Here is a 21,473-nt window from a genome sequence, read left to right as displayed (position 1 = left end):
GCAAATAGAGCTGCAATGAACATTGTGGTACATGACTCTGTTTGAATTATGGTTTTCTCAGGGTATATGTCTAGTAGAGGGATTGCTGGGTTGTATGGTAGTTCTATTTTTAGTACTTTAAGGAACCTCCATGCTGTTCTCCATAGTGGCTGTATCAATTTACGTTCCCACCAACAGTGCAAGAGGGTTCCCTTTTCTCCACACCCTCTCCAGCATTTATTGTTTGTAGATATTTTGATGATGGCCATTCTGACTGGTGTGAGGTGATACCTCATTGTAGTTTTGATTGGCATTTCTCTAATAATTAGTGTTGTTGAGCATCCTTTCATGTGTTTGTTGGCAATCTATATATCTTCTTTGAAGAAATGTCTATTTAGGTCTTCTGCCCATTTTTGGATTGGGTTGTTTGTGTTTTTTGATAATGAGCTGCATGAGCTGCTTGTAAATTTTGGAGATTAATCCTTTGTCAGTTGCTTCATTTCCAAATATTTTCTCCCATTCTGAGGGTTGTCTTTTCGTCTTGTTTATGGTTTCCTTTGCTGTGCAAAAGTTTTAAGTTTCATTAGGTCCCATTTGTTTATTTTTGTTTTTATTTCCATTCCTCTAGGACGTGGGTCCAAAAGGATCTTGCTGTGATTTATGTCATAGAGTGTTCTGCCTGTGTTTTCCTCTAAGAGTTTGATAGTGTCTGACCTTACATTTAGGTCTTTAATCCATTTTGAGTTTATTTTTGTGTATGGTGTTAGGGAGTGTTGTAATTTCATTCTTTTACATGTAGCTGTCCAGTTTTCCCAGCACCACTTATTGAAGAGGCAGTCTTTTCTCCCTTGTATATTCTTGCCTCCTTTATCAAAAATAAGGTGACCATATGTGTGTCGGTTTATCTCTAGGCTTTCTATCCTGTTCCACTGATCTATATTTCTGTTTTTGTGCCAGTACCATACTGTCTTGATTACTGTAGCTTTGTAGTATAGTTTGAAGTCAGGGAGCCAGATTCCTCCAGCTCCATTTTTCTTTCTCAAGATTGCTTTGGCTATTCAGGGTCTTTTGTGTTTCCATACAAATTGTGAAATTTTTTGTTCTAGTGCTGTGAAAAATGCCATTGGTAGTTTGATAGGGATTGCATTGAATCTGTAGATTGCTTTGGGTAGTACAGTCATTTTCACAATGTTGATTCTTCCAATCCAAAGACATGGTATATCTCTCCATCTGTTTGTATCATCTTTAATTTCTTTCATCAGTGCCTTATTGTTTTCTGCATACCAGTCTTTTGTCCCCTTAGGTAGGTTTATTCCTAGGTGTTTTATTCTCTTTGTTGCAATGGTAAATGGGAGTGTTTCCTTAATTTCTCTTTCAGATTTTTCATCATTAGTGTATAGGAATGCAAGAGATTTCTGTGCGTTAATTTTGTATCCTGCTACTTTACCAGATTCATTGATTACCTCTAGGAGTTTTCTGGTGGCATGTTTAGGATTCTCTATGTATAGTATCATGTCATCTGCAAACAGTGACAGCTTTACTTCTTTTCAGATTTGTATTCCTTTCATTTCTTTTTCTTCTCTGATTGCTGTGGCTAAAACTTCCAAAACTATGTTGAATAATAGTGGTGAGAGTGGACAACCTTGTCTTGTTCCTGATCTTGGTGGAAATGGTTTCAGTTTTTCACCATTGAAAATGATGTTGGCTGTGGCTTTGTCATATATGGCCTTTATTATGTTGAGGTAAGTTCCTTCTATGCCTACTTCTGGAGGGTTTTTATCATAAACGGGTGTTGAATTTTGTTGAAAGCTTTTTCTGCATCTATTGAGATGATCATATGGTTTTTCTCCTTCAATTTGTTAATATCATTTATCACACTAATTGATTTGCATATATTGAAGAATCCTTGCATTCCTGGGATAAACCCCACTTAATTATGGTGTATGATCCTTTTCATGTGCTGTTGGATTCTGTTTGCTAGTATTTTATTAAGGATTTTTGCATCTATGTTCATCAGTGATATTGGCCTATAGTTTTCTTTCTTTGTGACATCTTTGTCTGGTTTTGGTATCAGGGTGATGGTGGCCTCGTAGAATGAGTTTGGGAGTGTTCCTCCCTCTGCTATATTTTGGAAGAGTTTGAGAAGGATAGGTGTTAGCTCTTCTCTAAATGTATGATAGAATTCGCCTGTGAAGCCATCTGGTCCTGGGCTTTTGTTTGTTCGAAGATTTTTAATCACAGTCTCAATTTCAGTGCTTGGGATTGGTCTGTTTATATTTTCTGTTTCTTCCATGTTCAGTCTCAGAAGGTTGTGCTTTTCTAAGAATTTGTCCATTTCTTCCAGGTTGTCCATTTTATTGACATATAGTTGCTTGTAGTAATCTCTCATGATCCTTTATAGTTCTGCAGTGTCAGTTGTTACTTCTCCTTTTTCATTTCTAATTCTATTGTTTTGAGTCTTCTCCCTTTTTTTCTTGATGAGTCTGGCTAATGGTTTATCAATTTTGTTTATCTTCTCAAAGAACCAGCTTTTAGTTTTATTGATCTTTGCTATTGTTTCCTTCAGCAAATATAATAAATCTTTTCCCCACTTCTTCTTACTCTTTATGATATAAATATTTCAGTCATGCCTTTTCTCAAATGTTGCCTTTACAGATTAAAATCCTATAAATAGCACTGACCCCTAAGGAAGATGATCTCATCCATACCTTTAGACTGTTATTCCAGACAGTTTCCTATCCATGTCAAAATGAATACCCCAATCTCAGGGTGGCTACCTTCTTAAAAGATTTGTTTTGGGGGGAACTTAAGGCATCTAATTCATAACAATGTGAAATTCATTTTCTGAGGTGTCTATACTCTTCCTTTAGACAATGAAATCCCTCAACTTGCTGATTATTGCTGAACTTGTTGACAGTTGAGGAGGTTGACTGGAGCACCTCTGAGCGGAGGGGAACAGCTGCTCTTGCCAGCTGCCTTTTCCTCTGCATCATAGACATAAATACTGCCCAAGGAGGCTCTGCAGGGCAGGAGACAGAGAACTCATTGAGGTTGCTGCAAGGAGACCCTGTCTGATATTTTTGCTTAGTCAGTACATCTGTATGCATCTGGACCAAGGGATGCTGAGCTCTTAGCTCAATGACTAAGAGCAAGGATTCTGAAGCCCATCTACCTGGTTCAAATCCTGGCTCTGCCACCTGGCTTTGACATTAGTTACTTAACCTTACTGTCTTCAGCTTCCTTACCTATAGATGGAGAAACTATTTTTTTTAAATATATATAGGGTTTTTGAGGATTAAATGTTACTATTAATAATTCCAGCAACAAATATCAGTTCCTATTCCATTCCAATTACCATGAACAAGATAGAAATGGCCCCTTCCTTCATGGAATTTAGAGTACTTTTTCATACTAGGAACCCTGACCCATTTAAGGGTTGTGAAGTCGGTGGTGAAGTGTGACCACATTTTGTTTTCAATGACTTAGGATAGAATTTTACAAAATAAGAGTTTTAGGAAACTTTAAAAATATTTTTATACGTATGTGTGGCCTGGGTCTTGATATAAAATGGATTTCTTGAGTCTAATAAAGAAGATAAGAAATTAAACAGCAACCTGGATTCAGCATATGTGATAAGTTCAGTGAGTGTCATGGGAACACAGGAAAGTCACATGATCCCCTTTGGGTGGGTACGAAGAATCAGGGAAGCCTTCCAGGAGGAAGTGGCATTGAAGCTGAGACTTAAAGAATGAGTAGAAATTAACCAAAAGAAGTTGGGGGAGGTTGGGCAGGAAGCAGTTCCTTTAAGGGCAGTGAGGAGCCCTGGTGTGGGAGGAGGCGTGGGGTGGCTGTTGGTTAATGAAGCAAGGAGAGACTTGCTCAGACTTGCATTTTAGAAAGGCACTCTGGCTGCTTGCAGAGAATGGGCAGAGAGAGTAGGGAGACTGTTTAGTTATTTCAGGACACAGTGGTCTAGACTAGGGTGGGGACAGTGGGTATTGAGAGGGACAGGACCCTGGTGATTGATGGGGAAAGGTGCTAGTCTGGGATGACACCCATCTGACTCACACGTCTGACATCTAATTTACAGAGGTTGCAGGGGACAAATCTAAGTCTGTAAGCCCCAAGCCCCTGACTTGAGGAACTGTTCCTGTAAACAGGAAGACAGGGCCTTTCAATCACTTTGCAAATCATCTCTCCATCCCGCTGGACATATCTGTAAACTGTTGCTGGCCTAGCAGTTGGCAGGGCTTCCTGTTCCAAAGTGGGACGGTTCTTGGCAGGAGATGGATAGCTGGAAACAGAATGCGAACTGGGCTAGCCAGGCACCTTTCATAAAGAGAAAAGAAAAGAAAGGAAACCTGGCACTTTCCCATCTGATCCAGAATATCTGGTCAGAAAATAATTTAAAAGGACAGATAATTCAAAGATGTTTCTATTTGGCTTTGAAATGCCACGCATTTTTGGCAGTGGATTTACCTTGCCAAATGTTTTTCTAAGGAGTCATTTTGCATTCCCTGAACACAGACCATCTGGGCAGCAAAGGGCTGAACCAGAGCCCAGGAGGGAGTCTGGGTGGCTGGCTGAGGAGGTACCGATATGTGAAAATTGGACGGAGACCACAACTCTCCCTTATCACCCCAGCTGATCAATACTTGTCTGTCTACCTCTGTCCTGCCACAGAGCAGGGAGCTTTTTCTGACCTAAGCCTTGCCAAGTCACATGGTGACTTGAAAAGCAGCTATCTAGTTCCCAGGACGCACCCAATGCTTTCTTCCCATATCTCTGAACACTCACAGGGCCACCTCTACTCCACAGGGGGGCAGCCAGCTGACCCAGGGCTCCACAGCAACCTCAAAATCAAACCATATTTGGAGCACGGGGCAGGCTGTTTACAGATGTCACCATAAAAGATATTTTAAGTTATAATCAGTCCTGTTTTATAGAAGGGCTGTAAAGGGGCCAGACCAGAAGGCCCCCTTTCCTGTTATTCATAAGATAGATAGCTGCTTCCAGACAAGTTAAAAGATTAGTTTATCTTCCCTGGCTCAAGCCTACCTAAGAGAGGAAAGGGTCACACTTCACAGAAATCACTTAAACAAAGGGTCTCTCCCATTTAGGACCTAGAAGAAATGTCAGGGTGGCAGCCACTCCCTACTAAACAATTCCAAGCATTCCCCCATTCCTCCATCTGGAGGGTGCCAAGCCAGGGTAGTGGCCTGGTCCAGACTAGAATTCACTGGGAATAATCAGTAACAGGCCCAAATCTGGAAGTTCAAGGAAACTGGTTTTCCCCAATCTGTAGTAAAATTAAGCAGATTCTTTTTTTCTTCTTTTTCTTAAAAAAATTTTTTTGGCTTTATTGAAATATAATTGACATATAAAATTGTAAGATATTTAAAGTGTCCACTATGGTGAAAATACACACACACACACACACACACACACACACATATATGTTGTGGAAGGATTCCCCCCATCTAGTTACATCCATCACCACACATATTTATCTTTTTTTCCCTGTGGGAGGACATTTAACTTCTAAGTGCTGTTTTTCATAATCAGAGAAGAGGGCATTTCCTACTTCCCCAGGGTTGGGTAACAGTTTCTTCACAGTAAATTCTTAATCCTTAAAAGGTGCTCTGTGACCCATATCCGTTTTCCAAGTGTTGGTTATCTTTCCCTCCATGGAACCTTGTTCCTAAAGAGGACGAGCTGCCAAACTAAGGCCGTCTCTGTGTTTTGAAAAATCCAGCAGAGGTTTTTTTTCGACTCGGTTTCCTGAAAAATTTAAGGAAGCTAAGCCAGTGTCTGTGCCAGGAGCTTGTGACCTGACACCCACCTCTTCCCCTCCTTTAATGTCCCCTTGATTGGAGGTGGCCAAAGGGGACTCTGGAGGCTCGCCCAAACCTTTAGCTCAGATTCCCCACCTCCATGCCAGACAGCAATCCCATCTCACACTCCTCCATTCCTCATACACACACCTCTCATAGGTCATCCTCGGCGTGCAGCCGGGAGGGGAAAGAAAACGTGAGCTAACGCAACAGGTTCCACCCACAGCCTGAACTTACAAGGGGAGACGGCCAGTTGACTGGAGCTGGGCGGTGGAGGGACAGGAAGCGGCGAAGAGGAAGGTGGAAGGGAAATGATGGTGCATGACCACCAAGCACACGTCACTCGGACTCCCACATGGGCTTGTGTATGTGCGCATGTAGCGGGAGGGAGGTCCTGCAAGGGGTCACTTGGGGACTTCCGCGCCGGTTTGGGAGGCACCGGGCCTGCGCTTTGGGATGCGCGGGGGTTTAGGCGGGGTAATGAGCCCCGCAGAGAGGGCTTGAGGCTCTCCCAGGAAATATGAGTGTGTCTGGGGGTTAAAATTCACCACCCTCCCCAGGGCTCCGCCCCTACTAAGTGGTCCTGTCTGCGCCCCTAAAGCCCCGAGTCCCCTTCCCTCGGGCCTTTTCCCGGCCCCTCCAACGCGATCCCCGCCCGGCCTCCCACCCCAGCCTGCTTCCGAGAAAGCCGGGAGAGCGGACTGCGCCGCGCCCGGCAGCCTCTGGGCATGCTCGGTGGCGGGACCGGCTCCGTGCCGGCAGGGCGCGTCCTCCCTCCCCCAGGGCGGCGGCGGCGCCTGCAGCTACGGCCGCCGCGCCCCGGCCCCGCACACCTTTGGGGGCCGCGGGGGCCACCCTGCCCGGTGGGAGCCGAGAGCGGCCCCCACCCCGAGCCTTACGGCGAGCCGAGGAGGGGCCGGCCGGGGAGGCGCGGAGGCGGGAGTGAGACCTCCGAGCTGCCTGCGGTTCCTTAGAAAGTAAAGCTCGGCTCGCCAGCGGAGCCGGGCTCCCGGCCGCCGGCGGGGGCGGGGCGGGGCCGGGTAGGGGGTGGTCTCGGCGCCCTGCGCGAGGTGCGAATTTAGTAGCCGCCCACCCTCTTCTCGGTCCCCGCCCCCAGGGAATTATAATTCTCTGGGAAAGTGTCTGGTTCTCGGAGAATCCCTGGGGCGGGGTGCGGGGGCGCGCCCGGCGCAAAATGGTTAAAACAAAGTCCATGCGCGCCCCGGGGTCCCTCTTATGGAAAGTCTACGTGCCGGTGGCTGGGCACCCCCTTTGCTGATTTGAGGGTTAGTTACCCGGAGGAAGTCTGCCTGTCGCAGGGGAGGGGATGGGATGAGGAAAGCCTCAGGCTGGTGCCGGCTGCCCCCCCGCAGGCCTCTTTGGGGGGCGCACCTCCAGCCAGGCGGGCGCGGAGCCCTGGGCCGGGGCGTTCGCGGCGGGCGGCGGGCGGCGGCCGGAGCAGGCTCGGCCCGGCGGCTCACTCTTTCTGCCTCCTCCCCCCAGGATTACCGAGAGGATGGGATGGATCTAGGCAGTGACGCCGGCAGCAGCAGCAGCAGTAGCCGCGCCAGTTCGCAGTCCAACTCCACCAAAGTGACCCCTTGCTCCGAGTGCAAATCCTCGCCGTCGCCGGGGGGCAGCCTGGACTTGGTGTCTGCCCTGGAGGGCTATGAGGAGCCCTTCCCGGTCTACCAGAAGAAGGTGATTAATGAGTGGGCGCCGGAGGAGGACGCGGAGAAGGAAGACGAGGAGGAGCGCAGCGAGCGAGGGTACCGGGATGACCGCTGTCCTGCCCAGGAGCCGGGGGACGTGAGCGCCAGGACCCGCAGCGGCGGCGGCAGGGGCGCCACCACCGCCATGCCGCCCCCCGTGCCCAACGGCAACCTCCACCCGCACGACCCCCAGGACCTCAGGCACAATGGCAACGTGGTGGTGGCCAACCGGCCGAGCGGCTCCCGGGGCCCCCGCCGGGCGGTCCAGAAGCCTCAGCCGGCTGGGGGCCGGCGCGGTGGCCGGGGCCCGGCGGCCGGGAGCCTCTGTCTTCAGCCCACGGACAGCGGGACGTGCGTCCCGGAGGAGCCCCCGGTGCCCCCTATGGACTGGGAGGCTCTGGAGAAGCATCTGGCTGGGCTGCAGTTCCGGGAGCAGGAGGTGCGGAACCAGGGCCAGGCGAGGACCAACTCCACCTCGGTAAGTTGCCCGGGGTGCGTGCCCACGCGCGCACACACGTACACACCCCGCGCACAGCCCGCACGCGCCCTACCCGCGCCCCCGCCCGGCGGCGGCCCCATTCATCCTGCCCCGAGGGTGGGTGCCGGGCAGGAGAGCCTGACTTATGCTCCCCTGGGGTACCGTTGCTCAGTCTCTGAGCTGTCTGGGTTTGCAGGATGGGCGGAGAGGAGGGAGGGGCAGCCAGAGGGCAGCGGAAAGTCCGGTTAGTGGAACCAACGACTCATTTTAATGGAATTACTTATGGAGACGAGGTTGTGAGTCACTTGCCTGAAAATAAATCCGGGGAGATTTTGGCACCGAAGTCGGTGGCCTGTGCGTGGGTGATATTTCAGGTCGTAATAGTTGTGGCTTTGTCAGCCGTGGTGGGTGTCCCTTCGTTGCCACTAATGTCTCGTCCATATACAGGCTGTCCCTGCGCACAAGCACGCATTCGCCTGCCCACACCTCCGGTGAGGCAGCGGGGATTGTTCCCTCTTGGCGTTTGAGCGGATGCTCCTGAATTGTAATGGGTTGACCGCCCTCCTCTGAGATTTTTTCCTTTCTGAAACCCGATCTATTGTTGACCTGAGGGAACGGGTGAATTGACCTGCTGGGATGAGGGAGTGGTTCTTTCCTCTGTGGGCTGACTCACCCCCTCTCCGCTGAATCCCTCCTAGTTTTGATAAGCAGTTCCTTACCGGAGGCTTGTGCCTCAGTTCTGGAAACCCAGAGAGGTAAGGGTGCTGGAGTGGAAAAGAGAGAGAGAGGGAAGGAGGGATACATCTATAATAAGAAGCTCTGGCAGGTTCACACTTGTCTCAACATCTTTTTTGCCCCTGAGAGGAGAGCAGATAAATGACTTAAAAGAAAAGCGTCATGAATGTGGCTCCCCTATTTATCACTGTTTTGAGATAAAGCAACAGTTGTAATTTGAAATCATTAATGAACGGATCCTAAATGGGGCTGAAGGGCATACAGTTTAAATGAGCTGCTTTCTGTGTGTGGCAGTGTGGGAGAATGCTTGCTTGCAGGTGTAATTTTTCGGCTCCAGGGCCCTGGGGCTACTGGAAATTGGGTGCATGCACTTCTGACTTCAGGGGTAAGGACAGTTAATTGGCACGGTTTCTATCAGAGAGAGCCCTTGGCTGACAGAGCCCACTGGTTAGTGTCCCTTGAGAAACTACCTATTAAATTAACACACTCATTTTAATACCAGCTGTTTACCATGGCCACTCGCAGACACGGAATCTTTCCATTACAGCCAGTACTCTGTCTTGTACCTTGCAATTCAAAACATGCTTTTCCCACCTAGTGCTGAGAAAAATACCTGATTAAGCTCCCTGGACTTAAACAGTGACATGAAGATACATAAGATTCCTTTACTATGGCCTGACATTTTTACATTCCAGGAAAATGTAATAATTGTGTATACATGCAAAGTTAGGGTTTGATGATGACAATGAGTTCCATTATTCAAAAAGTTCTTGAGCACCCATGTGTTCTGTGCTAAATTCAAGGTGTGATTCTCACCGCTGCAGTTACACATCTGACCACGTGGGCCTGGAATTATGGTGAGCGAGGTAGGGATGCAGCCAGACTCCCCGTCCCCACCCCCAGGAACTTATAATTTAATGGCTAACGTAACAGACCAGCCTACCCCAACACACACACCACATCTTCTTCCTTATTGTTGTAGAGACTGAATCTTTCCTTCTTGAGCCATCTTTGAAACCTGAGGGTGTCTTGTCTCCTCACCTAGCGAACAGTTTGCATTGTGGGTTCCTCCCCTCTCCTTCCCTTGCCCTCCTGAAAATGTCCCCCCCTGGGCATTTCCTCCACAAGTCACACCGAAATTTGGGTTCCATCGATTCAAAGTAAGTATATGTACAAAAGAATGGCAGAAGGAAGTGGCCTGTGAAGTTGTTTAATATTGAAATTTTCCATATTTTGGTTTGTATTGGAACAAAATTACTAGCTGCTGTTAGTTTAGAATAGTGTTTTTCAAATTGCAAGTTCCCCATGAAATCACCTTATCACTTTAAAAAAAATAAGATAGAATGTACTGCCGTGTGTTGCAGGAAGTCACAGTAAGATTTTTTTTTTTTTTTTTAGAAAGTTTTGTTTCAGTTTTATGTAGACGCCGGGTTACAGTGTAAGATTTCTTTCCCACTATGGGTCGCTGTCATAAAAGTTTGGAAAACACTGGTTAAAATCCTGTTTACTCCTGCCTGGAATAAGTGCAAGAATTTATAACCCTGAGGACAGAAGTTTGAGAGTAACAAAGGAGTTGGTGCAAAAGAAGAAGTCTGTCCTGAAGGAGTTGCTCAAATCGAGTGATATTTTTGCTCCTCCTTAAAAAGTTGTGTGTAGGGCTTCCCTGGTGGTGCAGTGGTTGAGAGTCCGCCTGCCGATGCAGGGGACATGGGTTCATGCCCCGGTACGGGAAGATCCCACATGCCGCGGAGTGGCTGGGCCCGTGAGCCATGGCCACTGAGCCTGCGTGTCCGGAGCCTGTGCTCCGCAACGGGAGAGGCCACAACAGTGAGAGGCCCGCGTACCGCAAAAAAAAAAAAAAAAAAAAAAAAAAGTTGTGTGTAAATACATTTAAGTGAAATTAATACATAGTACTGGGAGGAGGGGTCTAAAATGAAAAAGGCAGGTACAGTTCCGTCACCTGTGAAGAGACCCAAATAAGCTATTCCCACCACATGACTTTTGCCTGTGCAGTTACCTCTGCTGGGAATCCAGTGGCTGGTTCCTCCTCATCATTCCAGACTGTGCTCAACTCACCTCCTGAGAGAGGCTGTCCCTGGCCCCCCTGCCTAATACAGAGTAAGGCACTCCACCCCCTACCAAGGCACTTCTCGTGTATTTTCTTAGTGCTTATCACTGCCTGACATTATCATGTTCAGTTCTCCTTCATTTTTGGTTCTCTAGAATCGAATTGGAGTGCAGGGGTCTTGCCTGCGTCGTTTAATTGTTGGAACCTAGTGCGTGCGATAGTGTCTGAGAAGTAGTAGGTTCTCAAATACTGAATAAATGAAGTGTTTATAAGACTCACACGACCCAGACCTAAGCCAGCCCCCTTACTGTACAGTTGAGAAAATTGAGGCCTAGAGAGGTTAAGAGATTTGCCGAAGATCCCAGTAAGAAAACTACGAAAGGGCTTTTGTCCTTCCTTCTGATGCCAGGCTAGGTTTTTTTCCTTCTGATGCTCAAAATTAGTTGAAACAAAAGGAAAGGAAAGAGCTTCCACCTTCCTGAAATAACTTAAAGGGTTTCCTAATGACAGTCCTCTCTTGGATTTCCTTAATGTTAAGTAAACTAGGAAATAATCAAAACCCCATGACTTTACGAGTCTCTTCTCACAGACAGGGTTTGGTTTGGTTTGGTTTGAGTGGAAACACGTTGAGCTCTGCCCAGCAAAGCAGCGACAGCCTCCTCATCCCTGTACAATGCCCCTTTCTTCCTCTTGGCTACAGTGATACACTCAAAACGAAAGCCTGAGATCGCAAGGATGTGTTGACGATCAGCTGTCTCTAATCCAGGGAAGATTTAGAGGCACATTGAAAAACACACAATGTTTGGGTAGGACTTAAAACCTAGGGCTGACCTTTACCTTGTGAAGTTGTGAGCAGCTCATCTCTCCCTTGGTGCCAGTGGAGGGGGATGAGCTTGGAGGCTCCTGGGAACCACCTTTGGTGTCAGAGCAGGAGGTGCCTGGGGAGTCTCGAAGGAAGCTCTGGTGGCCTGACTTCCTGCTGTCTTCTCAGGGCTGCTCCATCACAAACCTGCATCGCCTCCCTCAGCCCACCCCCTCCGCAACGTCCCAACCCCTCACCTTGTCGTCAGAGCCCTGAGGGCAGCGAGGTCACTTTATTCCACTGCCTCATCCCCAGCAGCTCCCTTGTGCCTGAAGCACTCTTTGGGGGAGGGGGGAGCGGAGGGGGAGGGGAGAGGTTTCACCCAACAACCAGAACTACTCCTGGAAGTGCCCCCTCCAGTTGGCCAGACCCCTCCCCGCCCCCATCCCGTGTCCCTGTGTTTCTCATGGTCCTGCCCTGGGCCTGCAGGTGTGTGAACGCCCCTGGTAAACTCAAGGGCCACACACGACCCAGGAGTGAGATTTAGAACCAGCGTGCCAAGTTACGTGAGTCCTGCCCCCATCTGTTCGCGTTCATCCTCAATTCTCTTCTCCCTGCCTGCTCTATGGGAACTGGCGCAGACAATCCTGAGGGACAGTCCTGAGGGAAACCTGGAGCTTCTCTTCCCGTTTCCCTCTTCTGAGCACAGCCCCAAGCCTCTGTCTTTCTCCTGCTTCTCCAGGACCTTAGTGTGTCACAGTATCATTCTTCTACCTCCCCATCACCAGGTGGAGGCGGGGTGCCCACTGCCTCAACCTACTCTTCTTCCTAAGTGGAGTATAACTTCACCCTTTTTTCTCCATGGTCCTTCTGTGAGGTTTTCTTTCCCTCAGAGTCTGTGATCCTCCATGCTGAGCCTGTTCTGCTTCTGGAAACTCACCCTTTTTTTCTCCCTCCTACTTCTCCCTCCTTTTGATTCTTTATTTTTTAAAAAATAGCTCCATTGAGGTAGAATTGACATACAGTTAACTGCACATTTAAAGTCAAGGTGATGCATCTATCTCTCACCCGCAAAAGTATCCTCTTGCTGCTTTGCAGTCCTTCCCATTCTGTTCCTTGGCAACCACTGATCTTAGTTCTATCACTATAAGTTAACTTGCTTTTCTAAAACTAATGTAAAAGGAATCATATAATATGTACTCAATTTTGTCTGGCATCTTTCAGTCAGCATATAATTATTTTGTGATTCATCTGTGTTATCGTGTATGTCAATAGCTCATTCCTTTTTATGGCTCAGTAGATTTCCATTTTATGGATATACCCTACTCCCTGGTTGATGGACCTTTGGGTGGTTTCTAGTTTTTGTCTATGACAAATAAAAAGTGCTGTGAACATTCACGTACAAGTCTTTGTACGGACATATCCTTTCATTTCTCTTGGGAAAATACCGAAGAGTGGAATGGCTAGATCCTATGGGAGCTGTGTGTTTAACTGTTTGAGAAGTTGCCCATTTTCCAAAGAATTTGCACCATTTGATGTTGGTTTCCTCTCCCACCTGTTGGTGTATTCCATCTGTGTCCTTGGGGATTTGCAGGACATCTCTCTTCAGGTGACTGGGGTGACTGATCCCCTACCTCTTAAGAGAAAACAACAGCAAAGTACCAGGATCACATTTTATAGCCAACCAAAGTCATTACACCCATTGTTCAAAAAAAGGAAAGGACTCTTTTTTAAATTAAAGAGGAGTTCTAGTTGTAGACCTGACACATTTTCATTGAAGTTTTATTATTTTTTACTGCCTGTGACAGATGCATTTTCCTCCATTAATGAGAAGATAAGAATAATTTTAATTAACATGTTAATTGAAAGCAAATTCTGATGAAGTTATTTCCAAAGTACTTGAAAGCAATTTGTCTTTTTATTTGTTTGTACTATTAACTAGTAGCAAACTTTAAATAACCTACATTTCTTCCAAGAATGGTACTAATTACAGGTTATTTTCAATGTATTATTCTGAAAGAATTACAGCCTAGTTACTCCTTCTCCGTCAATGACACTACTAAAGTAGCTTGAATGGCTGAGTAGTTTGTTTCCTTAGTTACTCAGGCTATGTTTAAATTGCATGAATTCCCATTTTTAGAGACTGAATTAAGAGGTCTTTATTATTCCTGCAAAATACAGTAAAGTTTATAAGTTTAATAAGTTATGTGATTCATCAACCTGGGATACCACAGTGAAAACATTCTGAGTGGTTTGTAGTTATCACTTATCCCTCTTAGAGAGCACGACATGACAGTGTTAAAATCAATTTTTTTTTTTTACCATAACCAGGCTAGCTATATTCTTTGCTTCAGTCTTTACCTTGAAACGTTTAGTGTCATCATTGTCTGCTTTTCTAATTTATGTTGATTTCTGTTTAAGAGCTGCAAAGGCTGCTCTATGCATTAGCGTGTACTCAAGACTTTAAAGAAATATGGTTGGGTTTTCCAAAAACTTAGGTTGCAGGTAAACCACAGGTTCTGAGGCTCTGTTTGTGTATTTCAGCTACCATCAGATAGTTCATCCTACTGCAGAAGAGCCTTTGAAAATACTGTAGTTGGATTAAAGGAAATCTTTGCCCACCAAGAGGTTTGCACATAGTGGTCCTTTAGAACATTCTAAGGATCACTGTCGTGCCGCAGATCTGAAAAACAGATAGAGATATTCTCATCACACATTCATTGAGCTGTTTGAACATCTCACCACCGACATCATGTCACCTTCCTCCATCCCTTTCTAGCTCAGAATGCACTTTCAACTCTAGAACCTTTGCCTGGCATTCCTTGTGACTTCACTCCCAGGAAGGCCCAGCACGAGCCCTTTGCTCTGTAGCAGGTCTGGACGCTGCTGTCCACCAAACCGCCCAGCACTCTCTTCCCCAAGGTGTGCTCTGATTCAGCTTCTTTGGGAAGCTGTGCCTGATCATCTCGGCTCTAAGCAACCTCTCTTCCGAACTTCTTACTCCACTTGTGTTCCACTTCCTCATTCTTAGGTTTTAAAAGGCTCATCCCTGGGCTTCCCTGGTGGCGCAGTGATTGAGAGTCCGCCTGCCGATGCAGGGGACGCAGGTTCGTGCCCCGGTCCAGGAGGATCCCACATTCCGCGGAGCAGCTGGGCCCGTGAGCCATGGATGCTGAGCCTGTGCGTCCGGAGCCTGTTGCTCCGCAACGGGAGAGGCCACAACAGTGAGAGGCCCACGTACCGCAAAATAAATAAATAAATAAAAGGCTCATCGCTGACAAAACTCAAACCAGACCTGTCAATCTCTGGTTCCAGGCTCTTTCAGTGACATTGTTTGCATTCTCTTTCTGTGGGTATGTCTCTTATCTGCCCAACTATTTTAAATCCGTCCTCCCCTTCAAACATATACATGTACAGGCTCAGGCATTTCCTGAGGACTGGACATTTGATGAATGCTTGTTACCTGGTTAATGTATTTTGTACCACCTTTCTGTCTAGTTTTTAAATTTGCTCAAAGCCAGTATACTACGAACTTTATTAATGCTAATAATAGTAATTACAGATCCTTCCTTAAAAGTTTATCTGGACTCTGTGACATTACATTTGCATTTTAAAATAGAAATTTGTTTTTACTCCTGGACCTTTGCCTCTGAAGACATGAATGGTTTTGTTTTCTTACCTCTGAAACTCAGTCCTAAGTTGTTGTTTTTTTTTAACAACAAGGACCTTTGCAAATGCTTTTCTTTAGCTGCTTTATGTTCCCTGAGCTGTTGGGACAGATGACACTTCATACTGTTGCTGCTTTATACTGTCAGTGACTGGGAGATTATTTTGCACACAGCTTTTGTAGAAATTCAAGTGCCATTTATGAAACTGAGCATTTTTCATAGAAAAGTAATAGGATTTTAAAGATAGAAAGGATCTGAGAGGTCATCTCATCAAACCCTCGCCACTTTCAAAGGAGGAAGCAGGCTTATGAAGATTAAATGTCTTTGCCCACCTTCCTCAGCCCAGGCCTGACCCAGCCTCAAGTCACCTAACTCACAATTCCCACTTTTAATGAACTCGGCCTCCTTCAGCTACCTTTTTAAAAAAGAGTCTTTTCACAACTTAACTGGAGGATAGATCTAGCCTCATCACTTAAGAGCTTCAAGACTGGAAGTAGATTCTAATTTTTATCACCTGATAGAAAAGTTTCATTTTATTGTTTATTTCTTTTTCTTTTTTTAAAACGCATGTTGCAATACAATCATAAAATTGCTTCCTTCCATTCGGATTTCAGCTCATCACCGTATTTCTGCCAGCAGAACAGTACTCTTCCTGGGTTGACAGATTTTTTTTTTTTCTGTCCTTTTTCCTTTCCCATCTGTAAACACCTTTTCCTGGCTGTCCACCCTCCTTTCCAGCACTGGGCAACACGCAGTCCTCTCCTCTCATAGGTTGAGGGCTGACTGGCCCTTGAGGACCGTGAAAGGAGCCGCCTGAGTACCAGGAGGCAGAGGAGGGAGCAGCGAGGGTGAGGGCTGACCGTTGTGCATGTCACTTCCATTTACAATCCGTCCATTGACTGACTGTCAGGCTATGAGGCGGTGCCCGGGTTCAGAAAGACAGGGCGAAGAAGATTTCCATGTGGCTCACCGCACAAGTGGAAACATTTTGTTCTAACTAGACAGAGTTCTAAGTGAATCGTTTATTATAAGCCCAAAAAAGAGCAAAATAACAAAACCAAGAAGAGACTAGAAAGAAAAGCATTTGTGGAGTTCAGGAGAGGCCCATAAAGTAGTCTCTATTAGGACACTGTCTTTGTTAGAACATGGATGAAAACTAGGAATAGAAAAATGGACATCAGGGAAGGGAGATGTGTTTGGGTTTTTATGTTGCCTGTATGACGTTTTTGAGTTTCCCAGTTAAATCTGTAGAAGTGAATCATCACTCTTTCTTCTTGTCAGGTCCAGGAGAGTTGTAATAATCACTCTCCTTCATTTACCAAGTCTTATGAAATCTATAAGAGCGCTCATTGTTTCAGATGTTCTTGGTGTGTTTGCTTTGTTTTGGTTTGGTTTGGTTACTACTATTCACTTTTGTGGATGATTCTGTTATTTTCCATATATATTTGTTAAATAATTATGTCAAGCATGTTCTATCACCAATTTTCATCACTTGTTTTTCTCTGTTTTCATTCATACATATATTTAACCTAATTTTATTCTCTCCACCTGACCTGTTTTTCAGTATTTGTGTTATTATAGGTTATTCCCATTTTTTCCTACTTTTGTGGTATTTTCTCTCTAAAGTATCAATATATGCGATTCAAAGCTGACCATTGGGAATTCCCTGGCTGTCCACTGGTTAGGACTCTGCGTTTTCACTGCCAGGGCCCGGGTTTGATCCCTGGTCGGTGAACTAAGATCCTGGGAGGTGTGTGGCAGAGCCAAAAAAAAAAGAGAGAGAAAAAAAGGTGATGGTTTAGGCTAGGAAACACCAGGTGATAGGAATGAACTCAACCACTGCTTGTTCAGTACCAGGTTGATGGTTTTTAAAGTACTTGTAAAATATTTTTTAGTTATGTTTTACTGACATGAGGTTATACTTAAAGCAAAGCTTACTGGAAGTGAAAAAGTTACCAGTTTTCTTCAGTCTAGCTTTGTATATCAGATTTCCTAATAATTGCCTCTTGCATCTGTCCATTTTACTGATACCTCTGTATCTCCATCCACATATTTTGTATTTACTTGCAATTGAGTGAACTTTTTGGTGTATCCATCATCAGCAATATCATGTCACCTTTCTCTCTCTTTTTTTCCTTCCATTTCTCAAAGTCTCTCCTTAATATTTGTGACTCATGAAAGTGATTGTGAATCTTCCTTGGGATATTAGCATAGTATACCAAAAAAAAAATTTCAGTTTTTATGGATTACAAGGAGCATTGCATTAGTCAGCAGCTGATTTCTGCAGATTCATCAATTCAAGAGTTTTATTACCCATGTCCTAATAGAGATGATTGATTCTTCAAAACTCTTCCTTGTAGAAATAAATGTCTTAGTTATTCGTGAATTTTTGGTTTTCTTTTTTTTTTTTTTAATGTTACAAAAAGCTTCTATCAAGAAAGTGGTGGTGGCGTGGGGTTGGGGGCTTTTCCAGGTGATGCTCCATTTGCCCAGGTGGATGGGGTTGTTTTCACGGTGCTTGAGGAAGAGCAGAGAACAAAGCAGCATCTCTACAGCCTCACAATCAGGCCTCCAACAGGCAGATTTTCTACTGGCGCCTTCTGGACACACACCAGCCAGGCTGATAGGTCGTTGTCCCCGTGGCAGCACATACCCATTGCTTCCTCCTCTCAGATCCTCCTGCTGTGATCTGCAGCCTGCCTCTGTTTCCCATTTCACTCCTGTGTGGGTGACCTGTCTGTGCAGAGAACCAATACAAAGTCCATAAGAAAGTGGCTCCTCTAGTACTGGGCACCTCTGGTGGCCAGAGCCCCTGGCCAGGCTCCCTCATGGACCTCTTAGTGATGGAGAGTTGAGGACAGGCACTCTCCGAGGCCAGCTAGCTGTGGCCAGGGACCGCTTGCTCACTAATAGCCTGTAGACATGCCCCGAACAAAACAACAGGTAAGTCTAGACAGCTACTTGGTTCTTGATGCTGTTTCCTTCTTGGTTTGCCATATATGGAAAGAACTTCGCTGTCTAAAAAAGTTTAAAGGGAATGAGGTAATTTCCTCGTAATTCCTGAGATCTCCAGCCGTGTTTTAAATTTAGATTTGAGGTTAGAGCATTAAAAAAATAAAAACAGAAAAGTTGCTGTGTTATGAAATGCTAGGGCATTTTAAATGTCAAGTCCGTCAGCATGATAGCTTGTACCCCCATTTTCTCCATCCAAAGAAAGAATAGTGTTAAACTTCTTTCTAAAATAAGAAGGGTCTGGACCTCTGGGAACCTGGCACAGTGTCTTCTTAGCAAAGAACGTAAAGCCTAATCTCCACTCCTATAAAAATAACATGTTTTCACATAGTTTCAAAACCAACTTAGCCTTCTGTTTTTCTCCTCATGGCACCAGTGGCTAAAAATTATGCCACTTATGAAAATTACAATTTTTTTCTTTGTGCAGTCTTAACATAATTTTGGTCCATTTTGACCAGGTCTGACATTTTATTATAAGCAACAACATCTTAAGTTTTCTGTCCTTTTTGTTTTCCAAAATTGCTTCTGTGAGGAGTAAGACAAGACCACTGGGATTTTATTTTTGAATACTTAAATTATGTAAATTATGTAATCAATGATCTCCTGTTAGAGTTGTTATCCGGCCAACAGTGACCCCACCGTCTGACCCAAATAGCCCTTAAAGTAAGATCTTGTTCTAGAAGAACAACTTTAGGCAGCAGTAATTTAAAATTTTTCTGAATACTGGCTCTACTATGGTATGGTGATTTCAGTATTAGATGTATTTTTCTTGTGTTTCTTATGGAAACTTTCAACAAAGTAAACGTACAATGGTTGTGCTTAAACTAACATGTAAGACCTCTGCAGAAAGTCCAGTGCACTGGAAGCAAATTGAAATTCTCTTTTACTAGCAAACAATCACACTGAGAATGTGAATATTAGAGCTGGAAGGCACTCCATAGCAAGGGTGGCAAAATCAGATGCTTCCAGAGGCCACGGAGGAAACTAATGAGAGGAGTGGAGGACAGGTCCCAGGGACAGAAGACAGCTGTTCTTTCATACTGTTGACTTGTTGCTGTGCCAGAGTCTCAGAGTTATGATATGTCAGGAGAAGCCCAAGACCCAGGTTTTTATGAGAAGTATCTTGAATACTAAATACACTGCAAATAACTTTAAATAAATACAGTTTTGTGGAGCTAAGAAACAGGTCTGTGGTTCAGAAGATGGCCTTGGGGTACCAGTTTTCCATCCCACACTTAACCCAACCCCTTCATTTTACAGGTAAGAAAACTGAGACCCAAAGATGTTAGATGACTTACCTGAAGTGGGGATGAGGTGGGGATGACTTGCTAAGAGGTTTGGTAAGAGTCTAGAAATGAGAGATGTCAGGGAGGAAAACTCCTGAAGGAGTGTTGGTCTTATTTACTGACACCAGCGTAACATTTTTCCCCCTTTCAATGCTTAAAGTAATTTGAAACAATAACATCCAGAGGAAAAAAATAAGAGATGCCTTAGGTACACACCTTCCTATATTTCACTTTATTTTTATATACATTGCATTACTTAGAATTTAGTTTTCTCTTTCATCTTCAGAGCAGTTCAAAAATTGATTTGTTATTTGGATTTGGGGTATTTCGTTATTTATGATGATGAAAAGGGAAGGGCTCTTTAAGAACAGATTGTCTTAAACATAAACATGCGTGTGCACACAGACACACACACACACACACACACACATACAATGCAGGATATGTGGCCTCAGTTCTTTTATCTGCTGGAAACTCATCTGAGACCATTTAATTCCAAGGGGTGGTGGTAGGGGTGAGTTCTAATAAAATTTTTTGTTATATAGAATCTAATGAAACTTTAATATTGATGAATTGTATTGTTTTTATTTTACTAAATATATAGTATTTAGGAGGACTTATTGAAAGTATAGAGATTGGGAAGTTTTTTTTTTCTTCTTTAGAACTATTGGCTAGAAGTCCAAAGTCAACAGATTTCAAACAAATGAGACAAGTTTGGGGTGTTAATTCACTTTCCTTTGGAAAAATGGGAAATGTTCACTTAGCTTTTTTTAAAAAAAACTTTTTATCTGGGAATAACTTTAGATTTACAGAGGTGTTACAAAGATAGTACAGAAAGTTTCTGAATATCCTTTATCAGCCTCCCCTGATGTTAACATTGTATATAATATGTATATTATATATAATATACACATATATAATTATTAAGAGAAATATACTTGTTTTCTGATATTTCTTCAAATATAATAAACAGTTTGAGTATATGTCAGTGTGTGTGTTGTATCTATAACTGTGGTACACTTGTCAAAACTAGGAAATGAACGTTGGCACAGTATTATTACCTAAACTGGAGGCTTTAATTGGATTTATATTAGCTTTTAAAATCAAGAAGGTTGTATTAAAACTACCCAACAAAGGTAATAAATAACATACAGGCTGTGGCTTGAGGAGAGAGGGGAGAGTTGGGTCCTTCGTATTGTCTCTCGGCTTCCACAAAGTCATCCCAAGTGAACTTGAACAAAGATTCTGCTAGTGTGTTTGCTTTGTAGATGCATTTTGAAGACTCCTACCTCCTCTTCCGATGAGGTTGGCTTCCCTCAGTCTCTCCGCTGCAGGAGGCATGTGTTGTGAAGGATCCGGAGAGGCAGGTGAAGAGAGAAACTCCACAGGCCTGTGGAGGGCAGGCTCCTCCAAGCAGGAAGGCAGGAGTCAGGGGACTGTGTTGTGAGCCATCGTCTGCTTTCACAGGCTGCGGCCAGCCTCAAATTGTCACTGTCCTTTGGAATGGTATTTGGCTCGCCAACATCTGAATCGTTTGTTTATTTGTTTTTTAATGATTTCTTAACATCTCTATTGGAGTATCATTGCTTTACAATGGTGTGTTAGTTTCTGCTGTATAACAAAGTGTATCAGCTATACATATACATATATCCCCATATCTTCTCCCTCTTGCGTCTCCCTCCCTCCCACCCTCCCTATCCCACCCTCCCTATCCCACGCTATGGTGGTCACAAAGCACCGAGCTGATCTCCCTGTGCTATGAGGCTGCTTCCCACTAGCTGTCTATTTTACATTTGGTAGTGTATATATGTCCATGCCACTCTCTCACCTCGTCCCAGCTTACCCTTCCCCCTCCCCATGTCCTCAAGTCCATTCTCTACATCTGCATCTTTATTCCTG

At 44.8% G+C, this 21,473-nt stretch overlaps 1 protein-coding gene across 8 annotated transcripts in view; it reads left to right on the top strand.

The window, feature by feature from the left end:
* LOC307053004 (schwannomin-interacting protein 1) overlaps window positions 1–21,473 on the top strand; it is a gene marked incomplete at both ends in the record, with an annotated part of 607,569 nt that overhangs the window by 474,462 nt on the left and 111,634 nt on the right. For 2 of the 8 annotated variants that reach the window (XM_079704236.1, XM_079704235.1), the window contains one exon: window positions 7,335–8,003. The exons of 1 other annotated variant lie outside the window; for it this stretch is intronic. In XM_079704236.1, the coding sequence (XP_079560362.1) occupies window positions 7,335–8,003 (669 nt within the window). Of the gene's footprint in view, window positions 1–6,124; window positions 6,179–7,316; window positions 8,004–21,473 lie in introns of those variants that run through there. 5 more of the 8 variants (XM_079704233.1, XM_079704234.1, XM_079704232.1 and 2 more) reach the window with 5 other exon arrangements.

The sequence above is a fragment of the Hyperoodon ampullatus genome, assembly GCF_949752795.1.
Source record: "Hyperoodon ampullatus genome assembly, chromosome: 5".
NCBI classification, from domain to species: domain Eukaryota; kingdom Metazoa; phylum Chordata; class Mammalia; order Artiodactyla; family Ziphiidae; genus Hyperoodon; species Hyperoodon ampullatus.
Note: the sequence above shows the minus strand (reverse complement) of the source record. Positions and strands in the feature narration are given on the sequence as shown.